The sequence below is a fragment of the Artibeus jamaicensis genome, unplaced genomic scaffold (assembly GCF_021234435.1).
Source record: "Artibeus jamaicensis isolate MK-2021 breed Jamaican fruit bat unplaced genomic scaffold, CSHL_Jam_final contig_233, whole genome shotgun sequence".
Classification (NCBI taxonomy): Eukaryota; Metazoa; Chordata; class Mammalia; order Chiroptera; family Phyllostomidae; genus Artibeus; species Artibeus jamaicensis.
The window spans coordinates 10,460,462-10,477,105 of NW_026521486.1; the positions used below are offsets into that span (position 1 = coordinate 10,460,462).

Consider the following 16,644-nt stretch of genomic DNA (forward strand, 5'->3'; position numbering starts at 1 on the left):
CTGAACAGCAGGCACTAACATTTGATGCTGCAGCCTGGGCCGTGCCAATCCAAGGCTCTGAGAGGCAACCAGCCTCATTCTCTCCTGTCATTCTGACAGCAGCCCCACTGCCTTCGGCCCGTGGACCCCGCAGTTTGTCATTTGTCAGCACCAGCCTCACAGTTCATGGCACCATCTAATTCTGTGGCCAAGGGGTGGCAGCCCTTATGGGTAGAGCTCAAGGACCCCACCCCCATCCAAGGAGTGAAGGCACCGAGAGGTACCTGAACGGTGACCGGCATCCATGCAGAGGGCCGGTGCACAAAGCAGGTGCCCTGATCAAAACCAGAGAGGGTGGAAGGATGGTCTCCAGAATCCCAGGATGGTATTCTCAAGCTAAGGGCAGAGGACATGGTCTTTAGCATCCAGTGTGGAAAGATGAGAATGAGGAAGTATGTTTGATTTGTCAGCAAGGGAGACATTGCTGACCTTGGCCAGATCCAGGGAGTCAATGGCAAACTAATAGTTTGAGAAGCTCATGGGTGTTACAGAAAGGAAATCGCTAGTATAGGAGGCCCAGTAAGCCAAAAGGTCAGTGCGCATCTCTCCACGTCCCCAAACACTGCCTGTGTTCTGGCCTTTGCCACACTTAGCTGCCGCAAGGTCAGATCTGCTGTACAGAGGAGATTGCCGTTTAAGAAGTGTAAGCATGAAGGCTGCGGGCTCCCGCCTCTCCCTCCAGCCCATTCCTAACCACTCCCCCACTACCTTAACCGTGAACTCCAAGACGCTCTTTGTTCCAGTGGCAGTCACTACCTTAACAGACTTGGCCCAGACGGCTCCTGTGACTTCTGATCATTCCAGGTTATTTCTAAGCTGGTGCGGCTTTAATGATACAGGGATGACAGTGATGATGATAAATAACTAGCCGTGTTACAAGACAAGTGACTTACCCTCTCGGAGTTTTAATGTCTTCATCAGTAAACTGGGAGTACTAGGACCTATTCTGCAGGTTGCAGTGACGGAAGAAGTAATATGTGTAAAGTGCTTAGCACAGAGAATAGTGAACACCTGTAAGCACTTTTATTGCCATTTACTGACCACCTACAGTGTGCAGGCATGCTCTGAGAAATTCAGTTCCCCCAAACTCCACATGCCTTCTCGTTTCCAGAGGTTGGCAAATAGCCAGAACCCGCCCTCCCCCCCTAACTCCTGCTTATTCAGAACCCACCTCCGAGATGGGAGGTTCTCCACGTGACTCCCCAGGGAGCTGTGCACTCCATCCTCCTCCCTGCTCCTCCTCCCTCCTCGCTCCCTACACTTTGAGGCCTGCGAGACAGAGGCTAGACCGTTGATTCGGTGCGATACCCAAGATCTATGTCTAGAATCATACATATCCATCCATTAATAAACATATTACCTTAGTTCTCTTAGCAACCAAATCTGAGAAGACCCAGAACTAAATGAGAGTTCAGGAAGCTCTGTGATGACACAGTGAAGCGGTGGAGTTAAGATCGGACCGGCATCCTCTGATTTAAAAGGTTGTGCTCTTTTCCTCACCATTCAGCCTCCTTTTCAGCTGGCATCCCCTGAGACACCTCCGGCCCTTAAATGTGTTCAAAATCATTTTAGTTGGCTCCGCTTGAAACATCATGTTGTCTGACCACCCCGATACCGTGAACCCATGTGGCAGCCGCACAGCTGGCATCAAAGCGCGTGAAGATGCTGAGCGTGGCTCCCCGTCATCTTGCTCCCTGGCCCCTCTGCTCCCTTTTGTCTCCAGCACTGAAGCCTGGTGGCCTTTGTGCCATTGACCGTGCTGCCCACCCCGTCCCCCAGAGCCCACACCAGTCCTTCCCATCACTGGCCTGGCCCGCAACCATCTGAGCTCGCCCCCGCCCCCAGAGTACGGTCTGTAGACAGACCCAAACTGGAGGCGTGCCCGGACCATCTTCCTGTTCAGACTCAGCTTTGCTTCCTCACTTTTCTTTACGTCATTTGGTCCTCACAGACTCTCTCTGAGAGGAATGCTGCCATCTCCACCCCATCTTTTCGGATAAGAGAATCTAGAACAAAGAGGTTAGCAAGTGGCCGGGGTGCAAACTGGGCAGCCCGGCCCCAGAGCCGTCGCCTTCACTGCTGATGAGGCGGAGCCATGACAGCCATGCGTGTGGCCTTGTCCAGACATTCTCGAATAACCTCCTTGTGCGAAGCATCCAGCCGTTCCCCTGGTGACAGAGACCGGCCTCAAGGGCAAAGGATGTGTTTAAAAAGAGATGGAGGGAGGGGTGCAGGTGCGCAGGTGTGGCTGTGCTCGCATATGTGTGCATATTTGCACACATGTGCATGTATATATGCATATGTGTGTGAGCACAGGGCCAGTGCTAGGGCTTGGTCATTTTAACCGCCAGGAAACCCATCAATCTAACAGTCTGTCCCTGAACGCTCAGCCCTGGCCAGGGCGTCACGTCGGGCCGTGTGGCTGTGGGAGCTGCCCCTGTGTACAGGAGCCACAGAGGGGAGCTGCCCCTGAGCGCCAGGCACTCTGAGAAGTGGCCACTGTAAGAGCCGTGACTGTAGCAGCACCCGGAGGTTTATGGAGGTAGCGCTCCACATTTAAAGATTCCCCATGCCTAGTGTGTGTGTGTGTGTGTGTGTGTGTGTGTGTACTTGCCTGTTCCCTTTCTAGTTCAGTCCTCCTGGCCTCCCACCCTGTTTCTAGAGCACTCATGTTTTAAAGTGATTACCTGCGTATGCAGTCATGAACTTTAGCATCCCGAGACAAGGAAGTACCCGATGGGAAAAGACCTTGGCTCTTTGGTTCACTCTGTGTCACCAAGTGCCTCGCACAGTGCCTGGCATGTGGGAGGGGTCAGTGAGTGATGAGTGAATGTGAATCGCCCATCAGTGCCGGGACACCTTTCCCCCCACATCCAGGGGCTTTGCCATCTTGGTCCAAGGATATTCCTTAGACACATGCCCCATCCCCAGGACCCAGAATCAATAGGTGAGGGGCCTGCCTTTCCAGGAGGAAGGGTGAGGGGCTTCTGCTCTGCCTGGGTTGAATGAAAGAGTAATGTGAAAAAGAATACCTGGCCCTGGGTGAGGAGCTCTTGTGTGTTTGAAAACGGTGAAGTTGTTTTCTGAGAGACAAAGGGGAGAGGAATGCTGGCCAGGACAGGCTCGCTCAGACCTCTGGCCCCCCAGCTAAGTAGCTCACCCATGCTCTGTCTTGCTGTCATCCTCTTATGACTCTCCCTGAAATAGTGACTACGAGGGCCACATATCATTCGGGATATAGTCTAAACAAAATTATACAGAGTGATATTCAGAGAATTCCAACACCAACTTCTAGCGCATCTCTCAGTCCACTGTCCCCCTCCACTGGGAACCGGTGAGACCCCTTAACCAACAGAGGTTTCTGAGACCTGGTCTAGTCTCACCTGGTCCAGATTCCCCTCGTGAACCACTGTGTTGTTCCTGTCTCACCCTGGCCCAGGCGAACACAGTTATGTCCTCATAGCACCACTGGCCTTTGCAGATCCGCCCTGGCCCCTGCTTATGCACAGGCTCAGAGTTCTGTTTAGTCGAATGACTCTAATAAGACAGGCATTGCTACAGAGGGCTGCTGCTTCCAGTATTTTGAAGAATGCCTCCCAGTGCCTCCTCATATTTCCTGAAGAGAGTCTGCTTTCTCTGTATCAGTCATTACAAGCAGACAGCCCATGCTGGCCTTGAGAACCAAGGTTAGAGAGAAGTACCAAGGTCATGGCTGAAAGAGATCAAGAGAGAGCGAGCCAAGGAATGACAACAGCACTGTGGTTATAGTGACCACAAGTCTATCTTGCGCAGGTGAGCCCAACCTGTGTATTACATCATTCGGACTCCCCAGCAGCCCCAGCAGGGAGACAGTACTGCCCCTTTCTAGGGAGAAGGGACCTTAGGCAGTGAGAAGCTAAATGACTTTCACAGCATCGCAAGCCTCACGAAGCAACAAAGCCAGGATTCAGGTTCTGTCCGTGAGTGTTCCACAACTCAGGTTCTGTGGCCTTCTCTCTAGACCTTTGTCCCTTTCCAAATGATGGCCACCGAGCAGGAACTGGCAGACAGATCGGGAAGGGAAGGGGTCCCAAAGGAGCAGAGCAGACCAGGCATAGTCAGGAGGGGTGAGAGGGTGGAGAGTTTGCAATAGTACGTGGGACACTGTGCTCTACAGTCCTGAGTGATTGGCTGCACCGGGCATCTGGCTAGCTTGAAGGCTCAGGGTCTGGCGGATTCAAGGGGTTGAGGAGTCTCAGAGATGGTACCCAAACGGGCCTGGGTTGATCATTCTCTCATCAGCCATCTGTGCAGCTGCTCCTGTGTGGCCAGCCCAGTGGGCTGCATCCCTGGGAAGCCTTGGAGACCTGCTGCTGTACTTGGCTCTGACAGGGCCATGCACTGTGAGCTGAGAGAGGGTCCTCCAGCCCCTGCCATCTGGTCTGGACTCCAGAGTGGTTTGAGCAAGCTGCCCAGCCTCCCTGGGTCTCAGTTGCTCCATCTTTAAACTGAGAGACTGACTCGGGCTCTGTCTCCTCCTCCTCCCCAGGCCCAGCCCCTCCTGCCCTCGTGCAGGGAGGGCCAGTGCCCAGCATCACGGGGACCCTACCTCTGCCTGCCTTTTCTTTGCAGGAAGTCGGTCATCCAGCTCGACCTTGCCAACACCAAGAAAGCGATGATTGTCCCTGCATTTGAGACGCTGCGCTACCGGCTCTCTTTCCCCAAGTCCAAGGCAGAGTTACTGTCAATGCTAGACATGGGCACTCTCTTCACATTCAGGTGAGTAGCCCTCATGGCTGTCCCCTGGGGGTGTCTGAAGGCCTCACTTCAAGGAAACCCAGGCACCAAAGCTGTTGGCCCAGAAGTTTGTTGGTGGCCTTAGACCCTTCTAAGGCCAAAAAAATGCACCACTGGCCCCAAACTGTGTGCTTGGAATAGTCTTTCTCTTCCCACATGCTACCTTTGTTCTGCGCATGAGTGATGGGCCTTATGGATCCAGATAGAAGGGCAGCTTATTCTCTTTGCTCTTGGGGCCAGTTCACACTCCTGCCCCCTGGCTCTGAATTCACTCTTTTGTTTGCTTGCTCACTCATCCATTCACCTGGTAAGTGAGCTTCATCCCATCAGTGCCGTGGTTGCTGCTCCCCTTTTTCTTTCTTTGCGAGTGGTCTGCTCTCCAAGATTCTCGGGTCCAGGATGGGCAGCAGTAGCTTCAACTGAAGTCATCAAGGTGACTCCAAGATTGGAGTAGCAGACTTCCCTGTTGTCCAAGTGACAGTTTCTAACAGACACTTTGCTTTCCTGATGTCCCAGGCTCCTAAGTCTTAGAAACACGGCAAGGGAGCTCCCCTGCCACCTGACCAAAGTGCCCAGGTGCAGATGGGTTCCACCTCCCAGGGACAGGCTACAGCATTAGGTGTAACCGTGGGACAAAGGGACCCTGCCGCGTCTCTCTGCAGAGCAGTCTAGAGAGACAGCCTCTCTTCCATCTGCTCCTGTTCGAAAGAGAATCCTCCCTTTTGAAGAATGTACGAGTGGCCAGTACCTTCTTTGAGCTAAAAAAAAAAATTCTAGAAAATACGATTTTATTGAAAACATTGGAATAGTAACTTAGATTTTCAATGCCACTATTCAGTTACTAGAAGGTTTTCTCAAACAAACTCTGCTTTGTGAAAATCACTTTATGAGATCAGGTATTCATTCCACAATTTGGAGATGACCCTTTTCCACTTTCTATACAGACAACTGCACTGAGGCGTGGAGGGATTCCTGGTGGAGCCAGGGTTCCAGCTGCAGCCTTCTTCCCCTACACTGACTTCTGGAAAGTGGCTCGAAAGAGTTAATATCCCCACAAACTAAACTTTATTCTTTTAAGAAAGAAATGACAACAACTACCATTTATTGAGCTCTTGCCATGCACTGTGCTCAGCTCATTTAACCCTCACAACAAACCTATCAGGCAGATGCTATTATCCCCATTTCACAAATAAACTGAGGCCCCCGAGAAACTAAATGATTTGTCCAAAGTCACATAGTTCACGCATGGCAGAGCCTGGGTTCAGCCCAGGACTAAAAAACTGCAAAGCCTATAGCCTATGTTCTTAACCAAAATACCATTGGACGGCTAGTCAAATCTAGAATGTTCTCACCAGTTGGTGTTTGAAGCTACAGGCAAAATTGAGACTCTGAGACCAAACCTGAGTCCTGATCTCCCACAGATGCCATAACCTGGCAAATTTCCAAGATATCCTGCTTTCATCTCCATCCTCAGGTGATTTGAGAGCTCATTTCAGGGCCAAGGCCATGGCCATGACAGCCGGGTTTGGCCTGCTGTGTCCATAATTGCTGCTCTGGCCACCAGCTTCTAAGCCACCGAGCCAGGTTCTAGATTACAGACCTTGCCCCAGAGAAATTGCTTCTCACCTTCCCACCAAATGATGAACTCTTAAGCCTCCTAGCAGCTGAAGCCTATTCCCCGTGGCACCTGCAATCGAGAAATCATCCACACCCCTACCCATCCCCTGGCGTCAAGGTTCTCAGAGTGGTCCCTGGACCAGTAGCATCCGCATCCTGGAAACCGGTTAGAAATGCAGTCTCAAACCCAACCCCAGACCTTCTGGATCAGGAGCTTGGTTGGGGAGAACCCAGCAATCCGACTGTTAGACAGTAGTCATCCAGGCGATTCTGATACACACTGAAGCTTGAGAACCACTGCTCAAAGCAGAGTACCCCCAAATCTCCCAAGTAGCACCCCATAAGACACACCCAGGAAACTTCGCTCATCACCTTTTTTGGAGGCTGCCTGGTGATGACTGTCTCAGATAAGCCCTGGCATCCAGTGTCTGCCGGCCTGAGACTGGCTTCATTTTCAGGCTGTGGCCTGTTTTAGTGGCAAGTTAACTGTGATCTTCTGGTGCTCTGTGATGACCAGCAGTTCGGCACACTTCTGGCTGACCTAATGGAAGCTGCCTCCTCCACACCAGGCAGACAGACTGACCAAGCTGGTGTCTCTGCCCTTCCCCTCTCTTTATTCCTCATTTTTGCCTCATCATAGTCCAGGACTTCAGATTCCGGAGATGGAGGGTGAATAAGGTGATTATTGATACATTGACATCACCAAGAGTAAGACCACCGTGAGTCGGCATCATACCTAGGAGCAAACAAGGAGAATATCTCCATTTTTTGAGGAATCACCACATAGCACACACTGCTCTGAGTACCTTACATGAGCCGATTCGCACTTGTGGTCATCAATCCACAAAGTAGGCATTTGGAGTATCTGTTTTACCAAGAGAAGGAAACTGAGTCCAGAGGGATTCAGTAACTCCTCTGCCTCTGTTGAGCGTTGGAAGTCAGACCCAGACTGGCCGACTCTGGAACTAGCGTTTTGAACCACTGTGCTGAACTGCCCATTAGGGACCAGCGTTTATTTGAATACATCCTGTATGCCAGCCAGTGTCAAGCTTTTCACAAAAGTCTTCTCATTTCAGCTCCTCAGCAGTTAAACAACATAGGTATTATTTCCCCCAGTTGACAAAGAGGAAAATAAGGCCTGGTTTTAAATGCCTTGTTGCATGAGGTGCCCAGCTCCTCAGCAGTGGGGGTGGTGTTTGGACCCCGGTCCAGCGGGTCTCCTGTGTGGGCCTTCAACATAACACACATTCATGGCTGTTGGTTGTGCTGGGCCAGTTCTGTCAAAGGAGATACATGTCAAGACTGCCGGTTCACAGACAGACAATCAGCTCCTTCCTGGCGAGATGTGTGGACTAGTCCCAATGTCTCACAACGTGCCTCCTTTCCACACTCCACGAAAGTGGCATTACAGACCTTTCATATTCTTCTATTGGAGTAGATCTGGTTTTGGTGGGGGCTGCAGAATCAGTGGAGGGGAAGGTGAAGGCTCAAGCCCCTGCCTTCGCACCCCCGCCCCCAGCCATCTCACTCACCAACACAACTTACTGGAAGTTCACCTTTGGCCAGTATCCATTCAGCACACAGGACAGTTTCTCGGGGGAAGTGCAGCCCCCTGTGAATGGGCAAAATGAGGAAGCAGCTGCATTCCCTGCCAGAAGGACCCCACTCGCTGCCCCAGACACTCAGGGCACCCTCAGCTGCTGTGGAGAGTCCTCCCTGAGGTGGAGGTGGAACCAGGACTACACGGTCCTTTCTCCCTGCAGCTAAGTTATTGCATTCCCATCCTTTCGTCTTGCTATCATTTTAAGAAGCATTTCTTTCTAGAATGTCCTTTTCCCCTAATTCCTTTTTCTCGAGCCCTGACTGCTGCTTCATTAGACTCCCAGCCTCCTGCCATCTCTTTGTAACCTCCAGAGGCATGTTTCTGCCCCACTAACTGGCTCCTGTCTTAGGGAACTCTCAAAGTTCTAAGATTACGCACGCATTCATTCATTTATTCAAGTCAGTGTGCAGTCGTTGACTACCTGCTCTATCTATAGGTCAGAGAGCGTGACTGACAGTGACATATAAGAGAGGTAACGCATCATAGTGGTTAAGGCTGCCTATATTTGAATCACAGCTCCACCACTTAATATTTGTAACTCGACATGGGGTAAGTTATAAGAATTTAAAGATATAGATAATATCATTTATAATTAACCAATATATAGTAAGTGCTTAATGAATAACTTATTAATGTTGTTGCTATGTGCTTGTATTAATTTTCTATTGCCATATAACAAATTACCACAAATTTTAAAGGTGAACACAATAGAAACATGTTATGGCACAGTCTCTAGGGGTCAGAGGCCCAGACACAGAGTAGCTGAATGCTGTGCTCGGGGTCCCACCTGGCTGAAGCCAAGGTGTGGGCCAGGCTGCAGGGCCCCTCTCCAGGCTCCCTGGCTGTTGACAGAGCTCCTTTTCTTGAGGTTGCAGGACTGAGGTCACCACCTTTTCCCTGCTGGTTCTTTGCCACGTGACCCCCAAAGGCAGCTCACACCTGGCTCTTTGCTTTCTTCCAGACCCACAGCTAAAGGTTCATATGATTAGGTCAGACTCACCCCAGCAACCTCCCTTCAATTAATTCAAAGTTCATTGATTAATCACCTTAATTGCCTCTACAAAAATGCCTTTTGCCATATAAAGTAACATAGTCACAGGAGTGACATATTCACAGGCTCTACCTCAAGGGCTCAGTTCCGTCTGGGAAGGAGGCACGTTGTGAGACATTGGGACTAGTCCATACATCTCGCCAGGAAGGAGCTGATTGTCCGTTTGTGAACTGGCAGTCTTGACATGCACCTCCTTTGACGGAACTGGTCCAGACTTTTTAGAAAGGTAATGTTGTTGAGGATCACTTAGAACTCTGTCTTCCAGGGGTCCGTGGTAAGAATAACATTAGTGGAGGGTAACCTGCAGTTCGTTCCATATCAATGAGGGTTAGGTATTGAACACACCTTTTGGGGACGGCACGGTTCAACCCACAACAGGGACCATGTCAGCACATGTCTCTTCTTCCTCTAAGCCAGCAGCATTTAGAAAGCTCACCTCTCTTCTTTCCACTCCATGGCTTCTCTCCATGTGCCCCAGGTACCACGTCTGGACTAAAGGCCACGCGCCTACAAACTTCGCCAAGTGGCGGACCGCCACCACGCCTTACCGGGTTGAGTGGGAAGCCGATTTCGAGCCATACGTGGTTGTGAGACGGGACTGCCCAGAGTATGACCGGAGGTTTGTGGGCTTTGGCTGGAACAAGGTGGCTCATATCATGGAACTGGACGCGCAGGTGAGAGGAGTGGAATGTTGTGGACCAGAGTGGTGGGGAAGGGGGAGCCTCGATCTTAGTGCTGAAAGGAGCCTTTGGAGATAAGAAAGCAGAGACCTAAGAGAGAATGAGATGTGTTCAGGGACCCAGAGTGAGAGTGTGTGGCATTACTAATCCCCAAGGCTGTTGATTCCCAAGCTATTCCTCTTTTATCTTTGGATGAGAGGTGGGTTCCGGCCAAGGCCCAGGCAAATGTGGGTGTCTCATGGAAACCATTTCACTCCCTCATCCTCACTCAATCCGGTGATAAAGACTAGCAAATGATGACCATTCATCACAGCCGATGAGTCATGTCATTGACACAAAGCATTCTGGGAGTTCCATATAAATGCCACAAAGCATGCAGCTAAGATTCAGCTAATTATTCCAGCTCACTACTAAGAGTGACGTATCTAGGCTATATTTACTCACGAAACCCTTTCATTCATTCATCTAACACTTACTGAGCACCTACTTGGAAAGCAATCTCCTGCAGAATTCTAATAGGTTAAACCAGAGCAGGGTCCGCAGATTTTTCCTGTGAAGGGTTATATAGTCAATTGTGGGTCTCAACTCTGCTCCTGTAGTCCAGTAATAGTAACTAAACAAATGGGTGTGGTTGTGTTCAATAAAGCTTTGTTTACAAAATCATGCAGTGGGCTGGTTAAGGGAGGGGGGATTCCTGGGCCCCTCAAGCCCACCCCTTGTCCTCTCTATCCTGTTCTCCGAGGCACCTCCTCATGGAGCACATGGACATATTTCTCAACAAGAACGCCCCAAATTCAGGGGGGAAATGATGGATGCTCAGTGCTGGGTGCCCTAAAAATCACCTGGAGAACTTTCCGACAGTTGCAGTGTGTTTGAGAACAGTCCCAGGTGTTTGTCATAAACATCTGGGTCTGAGAACCACAGATACTGATGGAAGGTTGTAGAATAGTGTCCGTATTTAACAACAGAAATCATGACCTTTCATATTATCCCTAGTTTCCATATTATCCCTATTTTCAATTATCCTTGGAAGAGGTCCAGCGCTGTTCAGACAGAAATGTTTAGTCTGCCTCAGCTTCTGCTTGAAAGAAATGCAATATTCATGCATCCAGCATGTGGTAAGGGGAACCGGTTCAAATAAAGTTAATCTTCCAGCGCCGAGATCTGGGATTTGTTTGTTTTAGGCCATTTTGACAGAACTCTTGAAAATTCTTCACTTGTTTTCCTTTCTTTGCCAATAGGATGTGCCAAACATAACTTCACACTTTCCAGCAATTTCAGGAAATAACGCGTACACACCTGACAGGTAGTCTGTCCACACCCATAAGGACCAGTGGATCGGTAGATGTCTCTGTCCCCACCTGAAATGCCTCAGACAGCTAAGCTCTGGGAGTGCTTGCATTTTTCTCATGGTTTTCCTCCTCACCATTAGTATTTCTCCATCCTGATGTTCCCTCTCTGAGTTCTCTCTGCTCTGGGCTAGGCAGCTAGATGACCAAGTTTATGAGACATTATGTCCAAAATCAGCAAACGTAGATTCCGAGTCAAGGTGTGCCAGGTTCTCCTTTGAGTTACATGTCCTAGATTTGGGTCATCTGTTTTGCTTTTTTGGAGACAAAATTTTTGGTTTTGGTCTGAGTTTCTATGTGTATTCTGTCACACAGAGGATGCCATGTGGTGGGGTGAGTTGTAATAAGATGTGTAGACCAGAGCTTCAGGCCAGTGGAACCTTTTTTTTTTAATTCCTTTTCTGGCCCCTCTTTTGTACAAATCTGTTGAATCTGTCTCATTGAGCCCTATGGGAAATCACAAAAATAGACGTCATTTAACTGAGCAAGAGAACCCCTCGTGGCTTGCATTGTTCTAGAGCAGGGGTGTCAACTCATTTTCACCGAGGGCCACATCAGCCCCGTGGTTACCTTCAAAGGCCGAATGTAACTTTAGGACTGTATACATGGAACTACTCTTAACTAGGGGCAAAGAGCTCCGTGCTGCCACTGGGTAAAAACAAGGTGGAGGGTCTTTTGCCACCTGTGTTCTAGAACTACATGGGTATGTGATTACATTTATCAAGAACATTTTATGGGCCATGAACCCTGCCCAGCACTATGCACACATCATTAGTCATCTTTCAAGGTCAGCATTATTGCTTTCACTTTATAAGTGAGAAAACCAAGGCTCAGAGAAGCCAAGTGCTTTGTCCAACATCATGGAAACAACATGGTGGTGCTGTCCATGGTACTGCCCTCCTGGTTGATGGCATTGCCCACTTCATTCATTCCCTTAGCCATTCAGTCATGCACTTGGATTCATCATACGTCACCGAGGGTTCTTTTGCAAGTGCTCAAGCTGCTCTTGTCTTCTTCCAGGAATATGAATTCATCGTGCTTCCTAATGCCTACATGATCCACATGCCTCATGCCCCCAGCTTCGACATCACCAAGTTCCGGTCCAACAAGCAATACCGCATCTGTCTCAAAACCCTGAAGGAAGAGTTTCAGCAGGACATGTCCCGCCGCTATGGCTTTGCCGCCCTCAAATATCTCACGGCTGAGAACAACAGCTAGCACCAAGAAGCTACCGCTTGGGACAGACATTCTGCAGGGGGAGAGCCACTTGCTGTTTGGGGCCCAGCCTTCAAACTCAAAGTTAAGCAATGCTTTTTTGGTTTGTTTTCATTTGTCTCTTTGGCCCAACGAGGCTGCCCACACCACAGAGACCTGGGACAAGGATCCGTCCAGCCCCTCTCTGCCCCACGACCTAGCATTCCCAGAATATGGAAAAAGAGCTTGTTCACATGGCCTCTTTGAGAATGGGACATGGAGGGGGGAGAGGGAGCCATAGGGTTACCCTACCACAAAGCCACAAAACCCAGCAGGTCTTTGGAATGTCTCACTGCTTTCTAGGAAAAGGAAGTCGGGGTGCTAGGAGCTTGCCATTCCAGGAAATGAAGGCAAAACTGTGTCTTCACTCAGAGGGAACTTTCTTTTTGCCCTGCAATCTAGCCGAGTACCCAAGGGGAGGGCAAACCAATGATCAGAACCAACCATTTGAAAAAGCCCAATGGGGACATTGTACCTGGTGGGACCTGATGGTGGGGTTGGTTGGTTCTTTATCCTCAAGGTCACTATTGTTTTGTTTTGATTTGTTTTTGTTGGGGGGGGTTGTTTGTTTGTTTTTAGTATGGGAATCCAAAATAGAAAAATTCGATCTTTTAAGGCTCTGAAGGAAAATCAGCTGCCTCACCCAATACCCCTCCATCAGCAGTGGCCCAGCAAGAAGGAAGAGTCTTCGGCCAATGGTTAAACATGGGCAGCCTTCTACAGGATTACCGCTAAGGCCCCCATGACCTTGAATTCCCAGCTCCCCAGAGTCCAGGGGCTAAGACGGAAAGATGAAAATGAACTGTTTTACAGCCAGTCACATTTTCTATCGGCAATGACTGATTCCTGGGGAAAGGGCTTTGAAGGGACTGTTTCAGTGCACATGAAAGGTACGAACCTCTCAGGCCTTTATAAGAACTTTCATACTTCATGTGAGCCCAGTTCTGAAGATTCACATGTCCGTTTGGAGACCTTTGGGAAGAATACATCGGGTTCCTCTATGTCTGTGCCCACTTCACCACGGCTGGGACGAGGTCACAACCTCAGGCCCCCTTTGGGCCTGTCCAGAGGGTAGACCAGCACCTTCACTGTTACGCAGATTGAGGAGACACTGGACTTCTTACCCATTTTCTTGAATCTTCGATATTAATGTTGTGTTTACATTGATGAGAATACGAGTCCACGCCCTACTCTGGGCGGTTTGTATTGAGTTGCGATGTGACGGGCAAACGCTGCATTCAATAAACGGAAGTATGGGCTGTTTCTTCCCTGCCGCCCTCCCACTCTCGTGAGAGCCGCCGAGGCACACCTCAGTGCAGGCAGCAAGAGCGATAAACAGCAGCTGGACACGTCCTGTTCCCCTTTCATTTTTCTCATCGTTGGCACCTAAACCGTTTTTTTTTTCCTTGCCCGAGGTTAGATTTCACTTTATCCTCTAACCCTCAAAGCACTTTCACATTTTGCATTTCGTTTTGGTCTCACCACAGATGCTTTCTATGCCAGATATGTAACAGGGTAACAGGGAAAATCACGGGCATCAACAGTAGAGCGAACCCCCCCCCCCGTGCTGGTTTCACATGCAACCACGGCAGCCTGGTTTTGAGAGCCTTGGTGTGCTGTGTGCTCAAATGGGTATTTCACTCAGATCTGTTTTATAAACAGACTTAGGGAACAACTGTATATGTATATATTTATCATACATATATCACACATACAGCATATAGGCAGCGTGTATATTATAGAATGAATATTACAGAAAGTAAGGATTCCAAACGTTTTCAAGTATGTGTTACATCCCCTTTCTCCACCGGCCCGTGGGAAGCAGCTGACGAGAACTCACTGTGTGCATCTCTTTTCTTCTCCTAGATTCAGGGACATCACATTTGTAGGTTGAAATTGGCCATGATGGAGAGTAGGCACACCACAAATCAGGGCACCATCACCCCGAGAGCTGGCTGTTAAACGTGTACCAGCAAGCCAATGCCTTCTTCCCTGTGTACACACACGAGGCTCAGAAATTCTCTTCTTGCTCTAGAGGAGGCCCCTGTTAATGGCTGTATTGATACAGCTTTTGGCTTAGTCACTACCAGCTACTTGAGCCAAGTAACACAGGTTCCTCAATGTTAAATATTGACTTTTAATTCCTTAAAGCCTTTTATTTTTGCAATTTTTTTATGGCCACTGAACCATGCCCAGCCACCTTGCTTTCACTGGCAGCCCTCTGGGTATTATAGTGACTATAGAACTCCTCATCCAACCTGGGTCACCTCCTAGTGTGAAAGGTGCTGACTGCTTTGAGATAAAAAGTACAAATTGGAAGAGAATGTAGCTTCATGGACACCTAATTTATAAAAGCCAGAAACTGACACTCCAACAGGAGAAAAACCTATTTCCCCAAAGACAGGTGCCCGACACCCTGAAGCTGATCTCACTTAAGACTTAGAGCTCAGATGTTGGCCGATGTCCAAGTTCAACACAGAGACTGTCAGCAGAGCTGACAGCATGAATTCCCAGACCTTACTCTGGGAGCAGCAGCTCATCGCCAGCCATGTGTGTGGAGCTGCAGCCGTTGGGACAAAGGCAGGAACTGTGGGTGTCAATTTCTTCCTACCAGTATCCAAGGACAGAGCAAGCTTAGAAATGGATCACATGGATATTTTCATGCTTAAATTAGCCAATATTGGCATTTAGCTGGAAGAAAAGGATTCTCTCGCTTAACCCCTGTAATATTCACTATCCAGGAGAGCTCACATTTATTGAGTAACCCCTTATGTGAAGGAACATTTTGCATACATTAGCTCATGGGATCCTAACAGCAAAACAACCAAATGGATATTATTGGTTATAGATGAGGAAACTGAGCAAGCTCTGGGAAATTTAGTAACTTCCCCAAATTCACATAACCAACCCAGGGCAGAACCTGAGTTTAAAACCAAGCCTACTTGTTTGAATCCAAAGCCACAAAGCAAGCAACACTGCTTCCTGCTCCACTAAGAAACAGTTTAAATATCGACAGACAGAAAGATTTGAACCTAGATACCTAGACTATTAGATTTCTCATTTTTTTGCTTCAACACCCCTCCTACAACATACGGTCTAGACAGCAGCTTCTCCTGGATGCTCCAAGTCTTGCTGTGCTCCTAGACTTTCTGAAAAGCCATTTGCTGTAGACCCGGGCGATCCCTAACCGTATCTGCACAGCTCAATCAACTCCAGGGCGCAGTAATTGACTCCCCGAATGCTCCTGGGTTATTTCCTAGGCGGCATGGCACAGGGAAAGACGCTTAGTTTTAAGCTCCCCCATGGACCTCGACCCTGCATGCTGCTTCCAAGTGGTCTCTGTGTTGAGCTGATTTACAGAGCACATACATGCTGACTTGACTAATGGCTTCTTTGTACCCCATCATGAAAGGACAGGCCCTACTTTAATCCTGTTCCTTTCAAAGACTCCACTGTCTTTGGGTTAAGGCTTCATTTTGTGGTCACCAGGCCTTTAGGGAGCCCTGTGTTCGTGGAAGAAACGTGATTAAAATCCCGTCTCTGACACGGCTTCTGCACACTCCTGCGGCCCGCATGCTAACAGCCACCGTTTACTCAGCCAGAGCTTCTATGGTAGTTGGCGCTGGGGAGTCCTCATCACAACATTCAAATACAAGGGAGGTATCACTGACATTGTTATCAATAGAATGGAACCAGCACCTCAGAGAAATTTCATGACTTGCCCATATTACACAGGTTGTTCATGGATGTGTCAGAATTTGAACCAAAATGTGGCTGACTCGGCCCTGGTGCTAAGGCTCAGTTGGTTGGAGTATCATTCCAAAGGGTCATGTGAGGTCCTTAGCAGAGGACAAGGTGTACATTGGGTGCTCAGCAGGGGCTGGTTTCCTGTCCGCTCCTTCCTTTTGGAACAGTAACCCATATGGAGATGGGAGGGTGGGAGTTCTGGCATAGGAAGATTGGGAGAATACCCACACTTGGACAGGACTTATTTAGTGTCCAAGCAGTGTACCAGACAATTTTATGAACTGCCCAGGAGAGAATTACCCTCCTTTTCTAGATGGAAAGAATAACACTCAGCAAGTTAAAGTAGCTTGTACGGCATGACAGACTGAATTTGCAACAAAGCAGGAAGGTTGAGTTTCACACTCCTCCTGCCCACTTATCTCTGTATTCTTTCCAGCTACTTCTCTCCAGTGTTTGGCTTCTGTTTGTTTTCACAGTCAACCAATTTCAAAGAACACCAGGTCTGTGAATGGTTTAAACAACAAAGAC

The 16,644-nt window shown here is 48.9% G+C and overlaps 1 protein-coding gene across 6 annotated transcripts in view; it reads left to right on the forward strand.

Annotated features, from left to right (window-relative positions):
* Nucleotides 1-13,633, forward strand: part of LARGE1 (LARGE xylosyl- and glucuronyltransferase 1) — a 439,612-nt gene extending 425,979 nt beyond the window's left edge. For all 6 annotated transcript variants that reach the window (XM_037160113.2, XM_053661541.1, XM_053661539.1 and 3 more), the window contains exons 13-15: nt 4,651-4,797; nt 9,565-9,760; nt 12,136-13,633. In XM_037160113.2, the coding sequence (XP_037016008.2) occupies nt 4,651-4,797; nt 9,565-9,760; nt 12,136-12,333 (541 nt within the window). In that variant the 3' untranslated portion in view covers nt 12,334-13,633. The remainder of the gene's footprint in view (nt 1-4,650; nt 4,798-9,564; nt 9,761-12,135) is intronic.
* The last annotated feature ends 3,011 nt before the right edge of the window (nt 13,634-16,644 follow it).